Source organism: Sminthopsis crassicaudata, chromosome 5 (assembly GCF_048593235.1).
Source record: "Sminthopsis crassicaudata isolate SCR6 chromosome 5, ASM4859323v1, whole genome shotgun sequence".
In the NCBI taxonomy this organism is placed as follows: Eukaryota; Metazoa; Chordata; class Mammalia; order Dasyuromorphia; family Dasyuridae; genus Sminthopsis; species Sminthopsis crassicaudata.
In genome coordinates, this window is record NC_133621.1 from 207,310,012 (window position 1) to 207,332,966 (window position 22,955).

Genomic DNA, 22,955 nt, shown 5'->3' on the forward strand with positions numbered 1-22,955 from the left:
AAACCTAAAAAACAATCTACATTGACAATTCTATAAGGCCCCCATTTGACCTCTTCCTCTTTTCCTCAGTTGTCTCATTTCAGTTTTTACAAGGTGAAACCGTTATCTTGATTCGCCATCCCTCTCCTGAGGGGGAGTTAGAATTGGTAAAACTTTCTTTTTTAAACATTGATCAATAATAAATCTTGAGAGGAAGTTTTTGATTATGATACAGTCACCAAATAATCATTAAATGTCATCACTAGTTTGCTCCTTCCAGTTAGAAACCTTGCCTGGAAGTCCTTTAAGTGTCCCAAATTTTATTTGAGATTTATCTCCTCTATAGCTTGTTTGTACATAGGTGTTTACATTTTTTGTCTGCCATTAAACTGTAGGCTCCTTTGTTTTAACTTCCTTTTGAATCTCCAACATTTAGCTCCTAATAGGCATTTAACAAATACTTATTTACTGTCATGTTTAAAGTGAAATTTATTAATTTCCCTCACTAAACTTGTCTGTCTCCCAGTTTTATTCATTGATTATAATATCACCTTCTCAGAGAAACCTTAATCTTATTTTCCCTTCTTCCTTCCCATCTGCAAGGAATGAATGAATGACTGCAAAAGCATCTATTAATTACTTACTACTTACAAAGCACTGAGGATACCAGTGGAACAGTTCTTCTCAAGGAGCTCACATTCTAATTAATTAGGGAGACCACATATACAAGGGGTTTCAGCTCCTTTTAGGGTATGGTCTCAAAGCACATCACAATATATTTTCTCTAAAATAATTTCTACTGATGAAATCAAATCCACTTCTGATGTTGAACTATTTGACAGTGCCAGACTTGATGCTGAAAACTATCTCTAAAATAATTTCTACTGATGAAATCAAATCCACTTCTGATGTTGAACTATTTGACAGTGCCAGACTTGATGCTGAAAACACAGTATCTGTGATCGCTGAGAAAGTGGGGGGCTCTGCGGAACTAATTAATTGTTGGGTCAGATCACCACAGGGAATGCTTCTCTTGATTGTTTGTTGTAACGTGCTCTCCCGGCAGTTACAATTACTAGTCTGTCCTAGACCCACCAGAGTACCTTTGACCACTGTCCTTTGCAGTGTGAGCTCTACCCGGCTCGCCTCCTCTGAGGCCTTCTAAGGTCTCTGGCCACAATCTCTTGAATCTATAGCTTAGTAACCGGTAGCGCACTCAAGAACAACCACATGTAATCTTAAAAGCCTTTATTATACCTACTCACATAATGCCCTAACTGATGCCCTGACTTGTTGGTTCCCTGGTGAACACCTGGTCAGAAGACCCATGTGTTCACTACCAAAATCCTTACCTCTTTCGGCTACCCATCTTGGCTTGGCCACCCAGGCTAGGAGCCAGGGTGAACAGCAGGAGGTTAAAGAGGGCGGTTGCTGCCTGCAGTGGGCTTATATAGGGCCTGTGAGGTCACACACACAGCCAATCAGCGAGAGAGTCACCCATTACAAAACTATCTCAATATGGCCAGGATCCCGCCCAAGGGCAGTCCTAATATCCACAGAAATTACTTCTGGGCCTCAATCCCGATGCACTGTGTCCGCCCCTTTAAAGGGCCCTTACAATTCCCTTTCTCTTGTTTTGCGGGAACCGCACATCTCACCAAGCTAAACTTTTAGCACCAGCTGTAGTTCGCTTGATCCATGAGATGACAGTGTTATGCCCAAGGAGGTACAAAGCAGCAAATCAGTAAACAGAAGTATGACAATGAGAACCAGGCTCAACAGTGGCCCAAATGTTCAACCCATTCATCAAAGTCATACTCGAGATAATAGGCCAAAGAGATTGGATGCCAATGAGGTAGGATGTCAACACTGAGGTGGGAAGTCAACAAGGTAAAACATCACAATTCTAGTTAACAAATATCAGTAGGTAGGTTGTCACAATTCTAGTTACATTTATCACAGTTCTAGACCAATTCTAGTTTCTTACAATTTTCTGTTGCACTTGTCACACTCCTAGAACAATTCTAGCTTATCACAATTCTCTATTGCACTTGTCACAATCCTAGAATAATTCTAGTTTATCACAATTCTCTATTGCACTTTTCACAATTCTAGAACAATTCTAGCTTATCACAATTCTCTATTGCACTTTTCACAATTCTAGAACAATTCTAGTTTATCACAATTCTCTATTGCACTTTTCACAATTCTAGAACAATTCTAGATTCACAGGTGCACATAAGCAAAGTCATGTCCAGTAACATTGTCTCAATAACAATGGCAGGTGGGTGTGTTGGTTTTTCACCCACTAATTTAAAAGCATAGTCCTTCAATAGAAAGCATAGGGCAAAGCCTCTTCCCAGGCCACCATATGGCAAGTGGCCACGGGAGAAGCAAGCAGGCCCATTGTCCATTTACAGTCTTTATATTGCGTATCACCCAAAACAGTCCATCTCAGCTGCAACACTGGAACCGTGTCTGCTGTCTCTGGTGTCAAGGTCAGGAGGGGCATCGCTGCCATCAGCGTCTGAAGGGCTGCGGACATCTGGCTGGTCTCTCTGGACTGTTGTCTGGTCCTTCTCTTGGATCCCCAGGTTACAAATGTCTCTGGTGGGGATGAACTCTGCTGCTGGATCTGCACCTAGGAAGGAATGTCCCCGGGGCCCAACTTGGGCCTTTCCAAATGCCATCCAGGCCTTTCCACATCACAGTGGAAACAAAGTTGTTGTCAAAAAGATCAAAAGTCAGACAAAAGTCAGTCTGTCACTTAGCTGCACTTTCTGTGTATGCCCGAAGTGCATTGCTAAGGTAAAAGGCAAAGAATTTAAAAATGTAAAACCAAAATAATTTAAAAGTGTAAAACCGAAATAGATTAAAAATGTAAAACCAAAATAACTTTAAAATGTAAAATCAAAATACTTTGAAGATGTAATTTAAAAATTGTAAGCAATCACATATCCCAAAATTCCCTTCTCTTGTTTAGAAGAGAAGATCTTGGGGATAGTCTGTGCAGTGATGACTTTACTAGAACACTCGGCTATATCCCTGAATTCTTTTGCCTAAAAATCAAAGTTTGAGTTTCTGATACCGAATTGTACTCCAGGAGTGTGAATCAATAAATCTGATATTACTTTTCCTCCTGGGTCAAAGATCACACACTGTCTATTTATTCTAGTGATTAAAACAACAATTTTCCAACCCATTCTAAACATAAACACTGTTTTATAAGTACCCGTAGGGGGTTGGGAAATCAAGCTCACCCGTGGAAGTGGAAAATCCACGAGGTAAGAAAAGAGGAGTTTCAACTCTCCAAAGACGATCCTAGCAGTTTTACAAGTATAAATCTCCACTCTCTCTAACTGCAAGATCTTATCCCTGTAAGGTTTCTTAGAAATTAACTGAACTGTATTTTCAAAACTTTTCTGATTATACTCAATACCCCACAATTCCTTTTTGCCTTGGGGCATAAAGCCTACTCCTGTCCTTTGAAATGAAGACACAGGAGTTTTGAATGGATTAATGGGCAGTGCTGATGGTATTATCGCCCTTCCTTTTCCTCCTCCCCCTTCTCCCTTGGCCCAAGAAGGTGAGGCAGAGGGAAGAATTGGAAAATCCCCCAAAGGCTGATTCCAAATCAAACCTGAGCTTTGCACATAAAAAGAACTAAACTTCTTCTCAATGGAAGAGTAATGGATAAATTCCTTAAAACAACAATGCAGGAGGTAAACCAACAAAATGCTAAGAAGAATTTCTACAACTTTAGTCAATGTGGTTCCTTTATTTCCTTCCTTAGTTTCAGCCACTGGTTTGAACTCTTCCTGTTCTATCTGTAGTAACCTAGCTTTTTCTTCTTTCTCTATCTCCATCTGTAGTTTAACCTGCAATTCCAGCAACTCTTGCTGTGGCATTTGATACTCTATACTGTCATACATACGCATTAGCTCTAGGTTGCTCCCTCTCCGAGCTATATCTAATAGGTGTGGGGATAGCCTTCTGGGAGCTTGATTACAAGCTTCCTGCTGTTCTTCAGTGGTGATCTTTGTTAAAAGATCTTCCATCTGGCTCTTTAACCTCTTGATATAAGCATTATGTTCAGCTGTGTCCTTGAGCCTGATCCCAGAGTTACCTGGGTCCATATTGCTTCTCTGTCTTCCCTCCTAAGTGGCGTTTCTACCGGATCTTTCAGAATCTTAATTCTGAATATTAAATATTTTCAAAACCTGATAATTACTGATGCGTCCACGTTGGGCGCCATTTGTAACGTGCTCTCCCGGCAGTTACAATTACTAGTCTGTCCTAGACCCACCAGAGTACCTTTGACCACTGTCCTTTGCAGTGTGAGCTCTACCCGGCTCGCCTCCTCTGAGGCCTTCTAAGGTCTCTGGCCACAATCTCTTGAATCTATAGCTTAGTAACCGGTAGCGCACTCAAGAACAACCACATGTAATCTTAAAAGCCTTTATTATACCTAATCACATAATGCCCTAACTGATGCCCTGACTTGTTGGTTCCCTGGTGAACACCTGGTCAGAAGACCCATGTGTTCACTACCAAAATCCTTACCTCTTTCGGCTACCCATCTTGGCTTGGCCACCCAGGCTAGGAGCCAGGGTGAACAGCAGGAGGTTAAAGAGGGCGGTTGCTGCCTGCAGTGGGCTTATATAGGGCCTGTGAGGTCACACACACAGCCAATCAGCGAGAGAGTCACCCATTACAAAACTATCTCAATATGGCCAGGATCCCGCCCAAGGGCAGTCCTAATATCCACAGAAATTACTTCTGGGCCTCAATCCCGATGCACTGTGTCCGCCCCTTTAAAGGGCCCTTACAGTTTGTGGCTTTAGGACCTAGGCAGGAGGTGGGACTGGTGGTCTGAGAGGTGCCTCTCCTAGAGCATTTGACATTCATTTGCCTTTTGGTGGTAGTTCATTAATTGGGGCAAGGGAGAAGGGAACAAGGATTTATTTAAGTCCCTACTATGTGCCAAGCAGTGTGCTAAGCACTTAAGGATATCACATTTGGTCATTTTATCAGTAGTAGGTGTTAGTGATAGCAGTTCTCCACAATAATTGTTTACCTCAGTGATGGCTTCCCAGGCTGGAAGCAGGACTGGTGGTTGGTAGAATGATGCTATTTCCAAGACTCTTGGTTTCAAAGTTCCAAGTTCTTTGCATGAAGGAAAGTCATCATTGGGAAAGAGACTTACTTGCCACTTATTTCCTCCTGTGTCTGAGGGAGAGAGGTCAGAGACATAAGAAGACACAAACACACAAAAAGACAGAGGCACAGAGATGCAGAGAGAAGGAGAGACACAGGGACAACTAGAGAAAGAGAAGGGAGGTCGTCACTGAGACAGAACCAGAAACAGAGAGACAGACACAAAGAGAGAATGCTGTCTTGTCAGTCTAAAAGAGAGAGAATGCTATCACATTTAGGCACTGAAATCTTGCTGCTTCAGGTAGGCAAACTTGCCTATACCATCGGGTTAGCAGTGTGTAAGGATAGCTGGCTTCTTTTCCACAAGAATCATTACCCAGGTCATGGCTTCAAGAGCTGAATAAGAGAAGTGATCTGAGGGAGAATTACTATATAAGAGGCCCTAGAGTTCAGGGTTCTGAGCTATCCCCATTAGGGACTGAAGGAAGGTAGTGACAGAGGTTTGGACCCGTCTGGTACATCCCACTTCCTCTCTCCCCCTCCTGATGCCTTACTCCTTTAACTAATGAAATAACTGCCACTTCTTATTGATTCTTTCACCACTCTAGTTTAGAACCTTATTACTCAAATGTATGGGATTACCTGTCATAGAGGGGGAGGGAGTGGAGGGAGGGAGGGGATAATTTGGAAAAATGAATACAAGGGATAATATTATTAAAAAAAAAAAAAAGTACCTTATTACTCAGACTATTGCAAAAGCCCCCTAACAGGTTTTTGTCTCCTGTGTCTTGATTGTCTGTACCTTGTACATATTGTGATCATTGTCCTCCTTCAGCTGTCTGATCATTTTGCTCCACTGCTAGGAAACATTGGTGCCTTTAGGATATTGCCTTTAGGATAAAACTAATCCCATTAGACTTGTATTTAGGGCCCTTCACAACCTGGCTCCAACTTAATTTCTAGTCTTGTTTGTTCTTACTTGCCTTCTCCTACTCTGTGTCCTGGCTAGAGTGGGCTATAGGTACCCCTTCTGCATTTTCCTTTCTATGTGCATCTGTGCAAGCTCTCCTTGAGAGCTTTTATGTGATGACATCCTTCTCTTTAGGGATTTCCTCAAGTGCCATCTTCTCCTTTGTCCCTCCAGATGAAGGTGATCTTGCTATTCTTTCTCATTCTCTTTATGTTAATATCTGTTGAAGCTATAAGATACACTTCTGCCATCTGTTATAACAAGAAAATAGCCTGAATTGTGTTGTGTGTGTTTATTTGAGAGAGACAGAGACAGACAGATAAATAAAGAGAGATAGAGATCTAGAGAGAGAAGAAAGAGAGACAAACACAGAGGGATAGAGAGAGAGGGACAGAAAGACAGAGACACACAGACCGACAGAAGACACAACAGAGACACAGAGACAGGGAGCCAGAGAGAGAATACAGAGAAAGACAAAGCTAAATAGAGAGACATAGAGAGGGATAAAGAGAGAGAGAGAGACAGAGAGAGAGAGACAGAGGAGAGAGAAAATAGAGAAAGAGTTTCAGCAGCATTCAATAATCTAGAAGTATAAATAGGAGAATCATAGCTACCTTGAATTTGTTTTATATTTATCCTTATCTTTTAGTTCTTTAGTTGTTTCCAGCTCTTTGTGACTCTGTGGACTATAGCATGCCAGTATTGTCCATGGGATTTTCTTGGTAAAGATGTTAGAGTGATTTGGCTTTTCCTTCTCCACTGAATTAAGGCAAGCTTTAAGTGGCTTGCCCAAGACCACATAGCTTAGTGTCTGAGATTGTATATATACTTAAATAGGTACTTTTTGTCTCCATAATAAAATGTAAGCTTCTAACTGATAGGGATGTGTGACCTAGTCAATGGGAGGCAGAGCAGGATTAAATAGAGGAAATAATTAAAAGCTTTATAAACTATTGTTGTTGTTATGAATAAGACTGTTAAACCTGCTACTGTTTTAGTGCAATGATTACTTTGTACTTAAATTTGTATGACTACATTTCAGCATTTTTATTAATAGAATCATTTCCATGTCAAAGTAAAAAAAATTGTTTCTCTGGTGTTTAGCATATTAATTGACTCATAGTAGGTAATAAATGCTTGTTGATCTATCTTTTCTCTACCTCTATCATATTTTACTTGGAATTGTACTTATTGATATTGTCATTAAGATAAGCTACCTATCATAGTAGGTAGAAGGTCTGGAGTCAAAAAGACTCATATTCCTGAGTTCAAGTGTGAACTCAGACACTTACTAGCTGTGTGACTCTGGGAGAGTCACTTAACCCTGTTTGCCTCAGTTTACTCATCTGTCAAATGAACTGGAGAACAAAATGACAAATCATTCCAGTATCTTTGCCAATAAAACTCCAAATGGGGTCATGAAGAATGGGACACACCTGAAAAACAATTGAACAACAAAATATTGGCTTAAGTTGAATCGAATTGAATATTCAAAAAATGTTTTCATATCATAACTCAAGTCATCTAAATTTATTCAGAATAAGGTCCCCTTGGTTCGATATTTTGTCTTTTTTCCTTTCATATCTTCTTACTTTCATTCCTTCCTCTAGAAGAGGGCTTCTTAAAGTTTTTCCACTCGTGATCCCTTTTAACTCAAGAGATTTTTTTTTTGTGATTCTGGGTATATATTTCTATATAATAGGTATATAAATCAAACATCTAGTGATAATAAACCATAATTTCTTCACTCCCATATTCAGTTATGAGACCTATATGGGGTTGCAAACCACAGTTTAAGAAGCTGGGCTCTGCAGAAAGGTTAAAAGGTTTTTTGTTGTTGTTGTTTTATTTTGTTTTTGGTTTTTAGTTTTTGGGGTTTTTTTGTTTGTTTGTTTTGCTGAGGCAATTGGGGTTAAGTGGCTTGCCCAGGGTTACACAGCCAGGAAGTGTTAAATGTCTGAGACCAGATTTGAATTTAAGTCTTCTTGACTAAAGGGTTGGTTTAAAGGTTAAAACAAGATTCAGTAAACAAAAGAACTTTATGTATTATGATGTCATAAATTGTATAATTCTGGAAAAAAAAAAACCAGACTGCCTGCTTGTATGTTGTAGGATCAAAAAAGTGAGTACTCTCCTTGGTATTCTCCATAAGTGTTCTCCATCAGATTAAGGATGAAGTTGGGCATATTTTTTAGCACATAATGATGACAATTTATATATATAGAGAAAGAAGTACCATAATATTAGGCACTGAATTCTTGGCCATATGAACTACTAAGGCACCTTGTAGATCAAAGTGTCTGTGCCATAGGATACTCACTGATTATTACCAAACCTCTACTTCACAGCCCTGTATCCTGAGAATTGCTGATTCAGTGGGGCTCCATGGATCTCCTGCTAACTGCTACAGTGTGATGTAATGGAAAGAACACTAGATTTCAAATCATATTTGAGTTCTGATCCCTGACACTAGTTGTATGACCTCCCTGAGCCTCAGTTTCCTGATCTATAAAATGAAGGTGATAATACTTTGTAACAGCTGTTGTGTGGAAAGAATAGTAAAGCATTTGTTGACTGTAGGTTATTCACACTAATTTGACCCTTAGCCTACAGGTAAAAAGGTACAGGAACCATACTCTATTGGCTCTAACTTTGGAGGGACAGTTAGGTAGCACAGTAGATAAAGTCAGGAAGACCCAAGTTCAAACACAGCATCAGACACTAGCTGTATGAGCTTGGGCAGGTCACTTAACCTCTGTCTATCTCAGTTTCCTCATCTATAATATGAGGAAAATAACATTCTATTTAACAGAGTTGTTGTGAGGATCTAGTAGTATAATATTTATGAAGTACCTTGATTAATATTTATGAAGTACAATTGATTTAATAGGTTTTAGTAACTGCTATTTACCTCACTCCCCCCCCCCCCTGGGGTTAAGTGACTTGCCCAGGGTCACAGCTAGGAATTGTTAAGTGTCTGAGACCAGATTTGAACTCAGGGCCTCCTGAATTCAAGGCTGTGCTCTATCCACTGCGGCCACCTAGCTGCCCCCTATTTCCCTCACTTTTACCTCCACCATCTTTGTTCTCTATTCAAACTTTCTTGGATACAATTGTTCTTTCTATGTTCCTGCTTTCTTTGCTTTTTTATTCCTGCTCATAATTTACCATTTTCTGGATTTCCTTTGTAATCGTGGTTCCTTAACATATTCCTATATCATTCCTGTAACATTTTGAGTTTAACAAAAGATTTTCTTCAGAATAGTCTCATGAATAGTGTTAAGTATCACCACCTCCTTTTTTACAAATGAAGAAGCTGAGGCTAAGGGATTGTTTAATGACTGAGTTTTTTAGTTTAGGTCTCCCAAGACCAAGTTTGAGGCATTTCCCATTTTGTTATACTCACTTTCAAAAATACATTCATGAGGCGGCCAGGTGATACCATGAAGAGAGTACCAGTCCTGGAGTCAGGAAGCCCTGAGTTCTAATTCAGACTCAGATACTTATTAGCTGTGTGATTCTGGGCAAGTCACTTAATCCCTATTTTCTTCAACAACAACAACAATCCAACCAAACAAATAAAATGAAAAGGGGAAAAAGGAAGTACATTCATTCCCTGGTTATCTTTGCAGTGAAATTAGTAACTTACCAATCAGAATTATTTTTACATATCTATTGTGTGCAGAGTGTATGCATTAATAGGCACAAATAACTTTGTGATCTTGAAGAAATCCCTTAGTTGTTCTTATTTTGTCCATCTATAAAATGAAAGGATTGGACAAAATTGCCTCTAAATCTATGTTCCTGTGTACACATTAACATAGCATAGTGATTTATATGAGCAGAGACCATCATTCCCTTTTAACTGTTATTTACCTTTTTTGTGTGTTTATAGTTTTTTTTTTTTTTTTTTTTTTTTTTTAAAGATGAGTGGAAGTAACTCCCCATTCTGAGAAAAATCCATGGCAAAATCAATTAAAACATATTAACATATAGTATAGTGATTTATATGAGCAGAGATTATCATATTCCCTTTTAACTGAAATGCTATTTACCTTTTTGTGTGTTTACAGTTTTTTTAAAAAAATAAAAAGATGAGTGGAAGTAACTCCCCATTCTGAGAAAAATCCATGGCAAAATCAATTAAAACATTGAATGTTTTCTCTCATGAATCTACAAGACCTCTTCTGTTGAATAGCAATGAGGAAAATAGTCAGGACTTTACGTTAAGTGGCTCTGTCCTATACAGAGAGAGGATGTACAACTCAGCAAGTGAGGCCCTTCAGGCCTACATTGATGATTTTGATCAAAGCCATGCTCCTAGTGATGTGAGCAGACCAAAGGTTGACGTGATTCAGGAGCCTCCTAAGCCTATGTTCTACAACTTTTCTCCCAGACCCAGCAATGGTACGCTTCCATTATATTTGTTTCATATGTCTTCTTGTTTGGATTTAATTGATCTTGTGAGATGTCCTACAAATTGGTAAGCTTCTCCAATTACTCTTTTTTCATTCCATGACATAGGTGGTTTTGCAGTATTTGAATCTGAATTTTTTGGTAATTCTTACAGCTACAATGTTTCTCTAATCAGAATCCTTAGAAAAGTAAGGTAAAAGAGATAGAAGTTTGATAAGGCTTTGTCTTTCATCACTTCACCTTATATAGTGGAAAGAATATTAGAAAAAATTTAATTTATTTTATTTTTAATTCATAGAACAAAACAAGCAGTTCTAAAACATGGTTTCATATGCAATCTTCTTCTTCTTCTTCTTCTTCTTCTTCTTCTTCTTCTTCTTCTTCTTCTTCTTCTTCTTCTTCTTCTTCTTCTTCTTCTTCTTCTTCTTCTTCTTCTTCTTCTTCTTCTTCTTCTTCTTCTTCTTCTTCTTCTTCTTCTTCTTCTTCTTCTTCTTCTTCTTCTTCTTCTTCTTCTTCTTCTTCTTCTTCTTCTTCTTCTTCTTCTTCTTCTTCTTCTTCTTCTTCTTCTTCTTCTTCTTCTTCTTCTTCTTCTTCTTCTTCTTCTTCTTCTTCTTCTTCTTCTTCTTCTTCTTCTTCTTCTTCTTCTTCTTCTTCTTCTTCTTCTTCTTCTTCTTCTTCTTCTTCTTCTTCTTCTTCTTCTTCTTCTTCTTCTTCTTCTTCTTCTTCTTCTTCTTCTTCTTCTTCTCTGAGACAGTTGGGATTAAGTGACTTGCCAAGACTAGGACTCATTAAGTGTCTAAAGTCACATTTGAACTTGGGTCCTCCTGACTTCAGGCTGGTTCTCTATCTGCTGCCCTACCTAGCTGCCCCACAATCTTTTAATGTATCATAAATCTATAATTTGCTATTCCCTCCAAATATGCAACAAAGTTATCATGTAAATTTCTTTTTTTTCTTAACTTTCTTTTCCTCTTCAACCCTAGAGATGGTTATCATATGTATGTATATACTTTTATTTATAAGTTGTTTCTCTGGATACAAATAGCATCTTTTTTATTCATCCTCTGTATTTATAATACTCAGAATTACATTGTCACTAGGTTCCACTCCCAATTCTTGGCTAACCAACTGTATAATCCAGGACAGTATTTTACTAGCAAATTTAGTAAACATATACTAAACACATGTGTGAAGCAGTGTGGGGGCTTTCAATTATAAATATCATAGTGTTTGTCCTCATAGACATCATTATATATTGAATACGTGGAATAAAATATGTATATATGTATACACGTGTGTGTGAATAATTCCAAGACATTAAAATATATATTTCCTAAGACCTTACATTATGATGAAAGTGATAGCATGTATATATTAGAAAGTAAATTTTTAGAGAAGTTTCCCTATTTTCTTTGTGTCTTCAGTGCTTACTTAATGTGTTGCCTGGCACTATAGGTACCAAATAAAAATAGTTATTTCTTGACTAACTGATGTAGGAGTTTTGTCTGTGTAGAGTTTGATTTACAGTGTAATGGGGGAGATTTCCAAAGGAAGGAAGGAAGATACATGAGAAAAAGAAATAAAGGCCTGCAAAACACCTATCTTAATGGATTAGGATCCTTTCTGAGGCACCAGAAAAGATAGAGAAGTGATTTAAGGAAGAATGAGGAAAATCAGGTGAATCTTGTGTTGCAGAATGCACAAGAGGGAATTCTGCTCAGTAATGGTAAGGATACCGAGACCTCATGGGGGACAAAGAGTGAAAAATGAACCTTTATATTGGTGATTAATGAAACCAATTTTTTGCATGGTTATGGTGAGTTTGGAAGAGGTTATAAGGAATTAAAGATTATTGCTAAAGTTAGGAGTGAGTTATATCTATTTACTAGAGGCCCCTTACTAAACTACTCTCTTTTCAAATACATTTCAATTCTCTCCCAGTATTCACCTATCTACTCCCTCACTTTCTTCCATTTACCCCATTCTCTTAATATATATACACATCCACATATATGTTATTTTTTTATTAATTTCTTATTAGTATTTTATTTTTCAAATCAACATAAAGATAATTTTCTGCATTTATTTTTGTTGACTTTGTGTTTCAAAATTTCCCTCTGCCTTCCTTCTCTCATCCTTCTCCAAGACAGCAAATAGTCTAACAGGTTAAATATCGAATATGATATTTTGTTCTCTTTGTTCACTACCCCTATTATAGTGGGAGGCAACTTTCACAGTGATATAACTTTGAAATTACCATTGTAATTATTTTATTGCAATCACTGCCCAGCTTGCTGAGGACAAAATTAGTCTCCCTTAGAGAGGGAGTATGGTATTGGTATGATATAATTTGAATATTTCTATGAAAAGGATAAAGATTTTAATTTATTGCAAAATATGTGATAAATAGGCAAATGTACCTATTAACATTTTGGAATCTCGTGCTTTTTGACAGGAATAGGTATTGTGTTTTGTCAAAAGCTTTTTCTGCCTCTATTAAAATAACCATATGATTCTGTTGATTTGTTATTTTTGTAGTCAATTATCCTGATAGTTTTTCCCCTAATACTGAATCAGTCCTGCATTCCTAGTATAAATCTTATCTGGCCATAGTGATCCTGAGGATGTAATACTGTAATCTCCTTTCTAGGATTTTATTTACAATTTTTGCATCAATATTCATTAGGGAAATTGGTCTGTAGTTTTGTTTCTCTTTTTTGGCCCTTTCTGGTTTAGGTATCAGCATAATATTTGTGTCATGAAAGGAATTTGGGAAGATTCCTTCTTTGCCTTTTCCCCCAAATAATTTATATAGGATTGGAATGAATTATTATTAAATGTTTAGTAGAATTGTAAATCCATCTGCTCTTGTTTTTTTATTTCTCTTTTTAAATTGATAGTATTTTCCCCCAATTACATATAAAGATAATTTTCAACATTCATCTTTGTAAGATTTTGAGTTCCAAATTTTTCTCTCTCCCTTTCCTTTCCTCCCCTTCCCCAAATTAGCAAGCAATATGAGAAAGGTTATACATGTACAATCATGCTAATCATATTTCTACATTAGTCATGTCATCAAAGAAGACATAGAACAAAAGGGAAAAACTTCGAGAAAAAAAAACAATAAAAGTGAAAATAGAATGCATCAATCTATATTCAGATGTCATAGTTCTTTCTAGAGAGGAACAGCATTTACTATCATGAGTCTTTTGGAATCATCTTAGATTTTTATGTTGTTGAGAAGTGCTAAGTCTATCGTAGTTGATCATTGCACATTGTTGCTATTACTATGTACAATATTCTTTTACTTCTGCTAACTTCACTCAGCATCAGTTCATGTAAGTCTTTCCAAGCTTTTCTGAAATCAGCCTGTTCCTCATTTCTTATAGCACAATAGTATTCCCTTACATTCATATGCCACAACTTATTTAGCCATTCCCCAATTGATAAACAATTCTTTGCTAACACAAAAAGAGCACTATAAATGTTTTTGTACATCTAGGTCATTTTCCCTTTCCTTAGCTTTTCTCTAAAGGAGGAACCCCATGTTTTCTAAACAAGTAATATTATCCTTATGATAGAATTTTAAATTTAGGAATATATGGTACAGATGAATTAGTAAAGAAACTTGCTACATTCTTCCCCATGCTGAATTTCTTAAACCTTCCTTACCCTAGTAAAAGATATATAAACAGTCTTCCCCTGTTAAATGCATGTAAGATTCTTCCACTTAATTTTTAACTACAGTATAAGTTTATCATGAAAACCAAATGAGATAATGTATGTAAAACAGTATGTGTAATCTAAAACTGAGTCCCACGTATTCCAACTTATTGAGGGTATAAGTCATATCTTATTCTTATCTGTAGCTAGGTGGTGCCATAATGCATAGCATGCTGGGCCTGGAATCAGGAAAACTCCAAATCTAGCCTCAGATATTTAATAGTTGTTTGACCTCATTGTGACCTCATTTGACTTCTGTTTGTCTCAGTTTTCTCAACTGCAAAATGGAAATATTAATAGCACCTACCCCTGTAAGGTAGCTATGAGGATCATATGAAATGATATTTTATCAAATGCTTAAACATAGTGCCTGTTAGGAGGAATACAGAGAGGCTTGGAAAGACTTACATGAAATGATGCTGAGTGAAATGAATAGAACCAGAAGATCGCTGTACACTTCAATGCTGTATGAAGATGTATTCTGATGGAAGTGGAAATCTTCAACATAGAGAAGATCCAACTCATTTCCAGTTGATCAATGATGGACAGAAACAACTACACCCAGAGAAGGAACACTGGGAAGTGAATGTAAATTGTTAGCACTACTGTCTATCTACCCAGGTTACTCACACCTTTGGAATCTAATACTTAACGTGCAACAAGAAAATTAGATTTACACACATATATTGTATCTAGGTTATACTGTAACATATGTAAAATATATGGGATTGCCTGTCATCTAGGGAAGGGACTAGAGGGAGGGAGGGGAAAATTTGGAAAAATGAATACAAGGGATAATGTTATAAAAAATTACTCATGCATATATACTGTCAAAAAATTATAAAGAAATAAAATTAAAAAAAAAACCATAGTGCCTGTTACATAGTAGGTGCTATATTTACTATGTACTCATTCATTTATTATGTACTATGTGTTATATACCTATTATGTTTATTCCCTCTACCTGGAAATCTAGAAAGAAATCTGAAATTCAAATTGAATAATCTTTTAAAAAATTGTCGATCAAGTCAATGGGGAATTTATTTCTGAAAAACTGATGCAAATGCCAAGTTCCATTGTTAAATGGCATATTGTTGAGACACTTGGAGTGTCACAACTCCTAAAACACATTTGCTAGTGATATGACCTTAAAATAATTACTTAGTTTTCTGAGTTTCAATTTTTCTCATTGGTAAAGTGGAATAATAATTCTGGCCTCATTAGATTCTCATGAGAAAAGCATCCTCTCGCAGGCTCCTTTTACACAGTGTTTGTTGTTATGTAGTCATTTTCAATCATGTTGGACTCTTCATGTCCCCATTTGGGGTTTTCTTGGCAAAGATACCAGAGTGGTTTGCAACTATTTTACAGATGAGGAAACCGAGGCAAGCAAGTTTGTTCAAGGTCAAATAGGAAGTAATGTAGGTATTTAATGTTTTTTGGCTGAATTTTAGCCACTCAAGATCCAGAAGTATGCAGGGCAGTTATCAATCGAAAGTCCTTTATAAACATGAGTTATTATTATGTAAATAATTAAAGCTCTGAATAATTTAGCATTTTAGAGGAGAAACTAGAGATCCCATTATTCTCCACACATGAGACAGATATCCTGTATATCTAATCATATTTCTTTTTTACTTAAATTATTCCCCTCATGATGTTTGTCGTGGGATGAAAAAGAGAACTGGCATGAAACTAGATTTGAATTTGTTTTAAATAACAGTGTTATAATTCATGGCATTGAAGAGCAAAAAACAATCAAACTTTATTAGGTAGGACTTCCAGTTGTCATACTGAGAATGCTATTTCCTCTAAGGTTCACTTGCAGAACCTGGAAGGAGCTTCATCCTTACAACTCCAGGGTCTTGCAGATTGGACTTGCAGAGATTAAAAGACCCTGATTGTTCTTGTTAATGGACTTGGTACATTCCACTGAGCAGTAGTTCCTATGCTATTTGTCCTCTTGAGTTATGAACTCCAACAACATTTCATTCTTGGAAACTCTTACTTTGAATATTTATTGGACTGCACGTTTGTGGTATCATTATGTGGCTTGAATTCTAGCTATCATTTATCTTTGTCTAATTCTGGTATTCTCATATTGTAATGCTTGAGTCTTCTTATTTGCCTGTGGCAAAATTCTTTGTTTTGTTAGGTTTTCTTTTGGGGGATGAAGGGAAGGAAGGATACAGATTTGTGATTCCACAGAGGTAGGAATTTCTCATTGTTTATTATCCCTTTTACTCATGCAGATCAACAACTCTGATCCATAGTTCTGTAAGTTGTTGTTGCCTTGAAAAATTAAGCTACTTACCTTGGGTTACATAGTCAGCATAGGTCAGAAAAAGGACTAGAATCTATCTTTCTGATTTCAAGGCCCAAACTCTCTCTACTCTACCATACAATTTATTGTTATATGAGAATAAAATACTAAACATTTAGAGAATTTTTTCATAAACCATAATGCATACATAGTATTAATTAGATTCTTTCTGTGGGCTTACCTTATCTAGTGGACATTATAGTTTCCCAATATTTCCTTGAATAGTCATACTGACACTGAAATTATCCTTCCCCATTTTTCTATTGGGCAAAATCACTTTAGTTTCAAAATTTCAGAACTGATGTTTTCCCTTTTCTATATAAAGATTTTTGTTGAAAGTCACACATGCTTTATCCTAAAGTTGGGAAGTAACTTGATTGAAACAAATTTATCATCATGCTCCTCAATTTAGCAGTTTGTATTCTACCTCCAGCTGCAATAGCTAAGAGTTTTCTAAGTATAAATATTTATAATTCATATAAGGTAGTTGATGTGATTCATTATTTATTTGATACTTGAATTCATGAGGAATTCTAGTATCATGTATCAAATGAGCCTTCTTTTTTTATATGCACTTAAAGGTAACTGTACTATACATATTATTCTTTGTGTGTGGTTGAAAAAATTGATATGTAATTATTAAAGAGCTCTTATTTGTAACATGTGACCCAGAGCCTCCCAGGACTCAGGGCTTACAAAGACTGAATCCAATCCTAGGGATTGACCCCAAAAGGATAAATTTTTCTCTTTGGCTGATGTACCCATACCTAGAGTTATTCTGTTACACTCACTTAATATAGCTTACTTTTGACTTGTTTCCCCAGATATAAATAATAGGATCCCAACTCCCTTACAGTCATTCTAAGTAAATATGGGTAGAATAGCTTTTATTTCACTTACTAGAAAGCACAGAAGACAAAGGAACTCATAAACAGACAAACATGTAAAATACATTGCTCATCAGCTCCACTTGGAGATCCCGGCTCATCTCAAAGTACTATGGACAGTTCCCCCTAGATTCCTTTTATCACCCTCTTGAAGAAAGATAAACTTTGGGAAGCTGCTAAATGAGCAGCCTTCCCCATCACCTCTTCATCATCCAAATAACTCACTTGGTTTTCTTGTCCAAGTATAACACGCTCAGCAATTGTGTAAATGAATAGCTTTTCTTCCTAATTCCTGATTCCTGAACTTTGTGTTAACCAAATTCCCCAAGGTACACACTCAGAATTTTTTTTTTTTTTTTTTTTTTTTTTTTTTTTTTTTGTGAAAAGGCTGCTTTCTATAAGCACACTGCCTTAGATCATTCAAAATTCCCCTTCATTCATATAGAACTTTGAAATCCTGTTTTGTATTTTAAATCCTTCTTAACCTGCCCCTCCCTATATTTCCTTCTGTCCCTCCATGTCCTTTTCAGTGCAATCCCATCTCTCCTCAGGTTTGTCTTCTGGATTCCCTGGCTTCCTTCAAGTCCCAGCTAAAATCTTACTTTGTACTGGAAGCTCTTTCTCAACCTCCCTTAATTCTAATGCCTTTTCCTTGTTATCAAGCCCGCTGATCATTTTGGAAGCAGCCCTAATCACTGTAATTCTTTGTCCTTTCAGCAAGGTGCCAGTTGGCATGTCCACACTCTCTCTAGGGAGATGGACCTCAGATGTTGCAAATAAAATTTCACACCTTATAATCTCATTAAGCTGATTGTAAGAACTCATCAAATTGATTAGGGCATTCCCCCATTAACCTAATTCCCTTTACACACTTTCATAGTTTTTATATATCATCATAAAGCAAGTGCTATTAATCACATATATTGTCATTTTTGGTCCTCACAAACTCCCTGTGAGAAAAGTAGTGGAATAATTATTTTCTCCATTATACAGATGGGGAGACTGATACTCAGAAAAGTGACTCATACAAAAATGTCCAACTAATAAGTGACAAAACCGGGGCTGAAATCCATGTTGTCTTATTCTAAGTCCCATGACCTCTCCCTCATACCATGCCATCTTCATTATTAACTCTTTCCACATTGTATGTCATCACAGCACCTTTTTGCAGAGGAAACATTATTAGCACTGTACTTTTAAAATTCTTTATCCATGTGTGTGATGCCTTTGTTCAAAATGGACCATCCTGTTTCTCACTGCTGCATCCCAGCTGTTTCCTAGCATTCTAAAATAGTGATGCATTATTTCTTCTTCTGGGAATCATTAAAGTTTTTTTTTAATGTTCCCCTGTCTCATGAATTATCACATTTCTCATGATGATAAAGCCTTCAAGCTCTGTATTGTTGATGAAAAATTTTGCCTTTCCCATTAATGTTTCTTGGATAGAGAGGGAGGCTAGGCTATAACTGTTGTTTTCAGTCCCTTAGATCAGTCTGTGGAGTTTGTGGCTCTGTAGAGCAGCTCATAGTCTTTTGTTTGCCTTCTTACAGACATGTTTTCATGATGCAATCTTCAGCAGGCTTTGAGCAGTTCCTAATTGATTGTCCCAAGGACTCCTGAAACATGTTTTTCGCTTTTTGGAGACCCCCCATATTCTCTAGTGAGACTTCCAATGTTCTTTACTTCTTCCTCACTATTGGGCTAACTTTCTCATTACTATGTGCTAGTCATGACAGGACACAGATAAGGATAAAATATGACATATCCTCAATGAGTTGGAATACATCTAGACTCATTACTACATGCTAGCCATGACAGGACACAGATAAGGATAAGATATGACTTACACCCTCAATGAGTTGGAATACATCTAGACTCATTACTACATGCTAGCCATGACAGGATACAGATAAGGATAAGATATGACTTACACCCTCAATGAGTTGGAATACATCTAAGACTGATATCTTTATGGGACTCAGAGTTTTATATTACACATACTGCTTTACATACATAATCTCATTTGGTCTTCATGATAAATTTATACTGTAGTTAAAAATTCTTTTTAACAGGAATGAAGAGTTTAAGGAAAGGGAATGAGCATTTATTAAGAGCCTACTGTGTGTCAGACACTATGTTAAATTTTATAAACATCTCAATTTGTGCATCTCAAAGTGCAATTATGATCTCCATTTTACAGGTGTGAAAACTAGGGCAGACTTAAGTTAAGGGACATGTCTGATGTCACACAATTGTTAAGTGTTTTATGCTTCATTTGAACTCAGGTCTTCCTGACTTTAGGAACAGCTAGATGACCCAATGGATAGAGTGCCTGCCCTGGAGTTAGGAAGTCCATCATAAGCTATCTCCTTTCTACCTTTCCAGTCTTAGACCTTACTCTTCCATTTTCCTCTCCATTCTCAGATACTCTGTGGTCTGGTGACATCATTATTTTTGCTTTCTTCATAGGAAGTATCCTATCTTCCCACTTCCGCCCATTTTCATTCCTTTTCCACCATGTCCTATGTTCTGGAATTCTTTTCTCCCGTTTCCTGACTTGCCTAGCTTCCTTCTAACCCCAGATGAAATATTACCTTGTACAGGAAGCCTTTCCCAATCTTTCTTAATTCTACTCCCTCTCATCTGTCATTTGTTATCAATTTATCTTTATATGTCCTGTTTATACATAATTAGTTTTGTATTGTCTCCCCCATTAGATTGTGACCACGTTAAAGGCAGAGACTGATTTTTAGGCTTTCTTTGTATCTCCAGTGCTTAGCACGGTATTTGGTATGTAATAAGTGCTTAATAAATATATATTGCCCTTATGACATTTCTGATTATTGAAAGCATAGGGATTCACAGGAGTTTATTGAGTAGGGAATGATGTGAACTGAACTTTGTTTAAGTAGAAATCACTTTGGCAGTTGTTTGGAGCTAAGTGACTCATGCAACTATAACTTTTTGTGACTAGGTTCACCGCTAGTCAACTCAATGAACAATTTATTCGCTATAAGCAGAAAAAGTCAAATCAACAACAAAAAACAGCTTTTACTTCCCACCACATTTCCAGGTGCTTCAGATAATTTCATTCTGTTGGGAAAGAGATTTCTTTTTACATCTCATTCATTTGCATCAAGAAGAACTGAAAGACGTTGAAAATCCATTTTTTTTTTTTTTTTTTTTTTGTCTTGAGTAGTTTCATATTCTGTAGGTCATTTACACCACACTATATTATATGGTACCTGCAGTGGATATAATGAGAAATGCCCAGTTCTCATGTCCTTAATTATGATACTCCTTGTATTTTGATGTTTTAGACACCATAGATAAGAAAATTAATATAAACAAATTATTCTTTGTTAATCTAAATTTAAAATATATTTGTTCTGGTTGAAGGAATCTTGTAGCTTAATTATTTTTTCTCCTAATGTGATAACATAAACACCACTTGTTGGGGGTGGGGTAAGGAGATACCATTTGATTGTATTGTGAAGACTCTGTAATGCATGACAATTGTGACTGTGAAAGAATTCATGCAATTAAGAAGTCTGTCTTATTCTAGTTTGCTAATACTTGGGAATCTTTTCAGTCTACTAGATGCAGAGTTTGGGTCAGGCATTTATTTCTGCCCCCTAGGCAAAGTTTGGAAATCCTGCTCTTTGTTTATTACTGTCCACTGGAGAATTTGAGCCTTCACTGTAACTAACATTTGTGACTTGACTTATGACATAATAGAAATACTACATATCCCAAAAAAGAGAGTTTTCTAGCAATAAAAAATATGTCTGTTCTTTTTATTACTCCTCTGATGCTTCCTCAGGGCATAGAAAAGACTCTGGGTTCTCAAAAGTATTGCAGAGCACCAGTTCTCAAAGGTTCTCCTGACTTGGAAAGGCCTCAGACTGGGCTTTTTGTGATGAGCTCTATTTTTGCCACCTGAGGACTAGATTGACTAGATTTTTAACCAGCTTCTCACCAGAAAGACCAAGGTGATAAGGGTTGTTTTTTGTCTTTTTAAATTTTGTTTTGCTATAGAAGATGGCTAAATCCTGGCTCCTGTTGGAAATGATTTCTAAACTTTATGAAGCAATGCCCTCCCCTTTTTTTAATCTGAAGAGTTATCACAAACTTCAGGATAAAGTCTGACTTACTTTTATTGTCTTATACTTCCAGTATATGCAGCAAACCAAAGAGCAAAATGTATTGTAAAGTGGATGACGGATTATTATTAATTTTTTAAATAGAGGAAATAGAAAATATTATTTTAAAAAGTTTTTTTCATACTTTCCCATTTACTTCTCCCTATCCAAAAGAACTCTTAACTTCAAAAAATTGTAAGGAAGACAAATCTTACTGATCTAAGGACATATGCCTCATTCATTATTTATTGTCTGTTGAGACAAGAGGCATGGTTGAGGTCATTTAGGCTGGAAAAACAAAGGAATTCGTATTCAGAAATATACTAATTCTTCTTGGTGCTTGGTTTTTAGGACTATTTTTTATGGTTTGATTTTTTTTTTTAATTTTCTTTTTCTTTAACATGAAACTAGCTCATCTGTTTTTAAGGAGAAATCTCAGCTCAGACATCTTCTCATTTTTTCCCTAGTTGACTTACTTTGGAATTTCTTGAACTTCTCCATTATTGATGAGGTTTAGGTTTTGGGGCTCTCGGTTAGGGAACCAAAATATGATGAGGTCTAGTATCAGGATTGGGGTTCAGGGAACCAAATGAAGAGGTCTGATTCCCCTAAATCCCCTTGGGATGTGGCACATGGGTAGGGAGTTCTGGGAACCCCTTCTGGTGGCACAGAGATTCTTTGTAAAGGGATTTATGAATCTGAAAACCTAGATTAGTAATAAAGGTTTTATTATTGGCATTTGGAAGTCAGCCTTTGCTATGCATGAATAGAAAGGCTGAATTCCTTAGTAGCAAAGTCCCAGCAGGGAAGTAGAATAAGGTCCCAACAGAGAAATATTAGGGAAATAGGTGAGGAAGATAAAGAGAGGGTAACACTGGAAGAGAATATTCTAGCAGACAGAGTTTGCTATGCCAGGAAGAAAGAGAGTTTCCTTGGCATTTTAGCTCCTCTGCAAAGAGAGGGTTTAAGATTGGCTCTTTTATAATAGAAGCTTTGGCTAAAAGCCAAAGGGGGATTATAGAGGGTAAGGGGTGGAGTTCCAAGTTGGCTCTTTTTATCTACAAACTGGGTTTCAGCTTGAGCTAGCTAGCCCCACCTGGATTTGATCTTAGACTTGAATGGGTGTTTCTCCAATTCAATGGGATTGGTATCTCCAACTCTACACTCAACCAGTCCCACCTAGAATGAAGCTGTTTGTCCTCAGGCAGGGTCTTTACAGTGGCAGGATTCAAGGAGAATTTATCCTTCAAGGAGTTTCAAGTGCTTTACCTCATGGCTCATTCCCAAATAGAGAGAGAGAAAGAGAAAAAATTTGGGGGCTCCCCTTATCATCATGACTCTGTCAGTTTCCTTTCCCC

General features: G+C 36.9%; 1 protein-coding gene across 11 annotated transcripts in view; it reads left to right on the forward strand.

The window, feature by feature from the left end:
* The window catches only part of GRIP1 (glutamate receptor interacting protein 1), a 762,478-nt gene that overhangs the window by 444,381 nt on the left and 295,142 nt on the right, over positions 1–22,955 (forward strand). Inside the window, exon 1 of one of the 11 annotated variants that reach the window (XM_074269702.1) lies at positions 10,096–10,513. The exons of 9 other annotated variants lie outside the window; for them this stretch is intronic. In XM_074269702.1, the coding sequence (XP_074125803.1) occupies positions 10,237–10,513 (277 nt within the window). In that variant the 5' untranslated portion in view covers positions 10,096–10,236. Of the gene's footprint in view, positions 1–10,095; positions 10,514–22,955 lie in introns of those variants that run through there. One more of the 11 variants, XM_074269701.1, reaches the window with a different exon arrangement.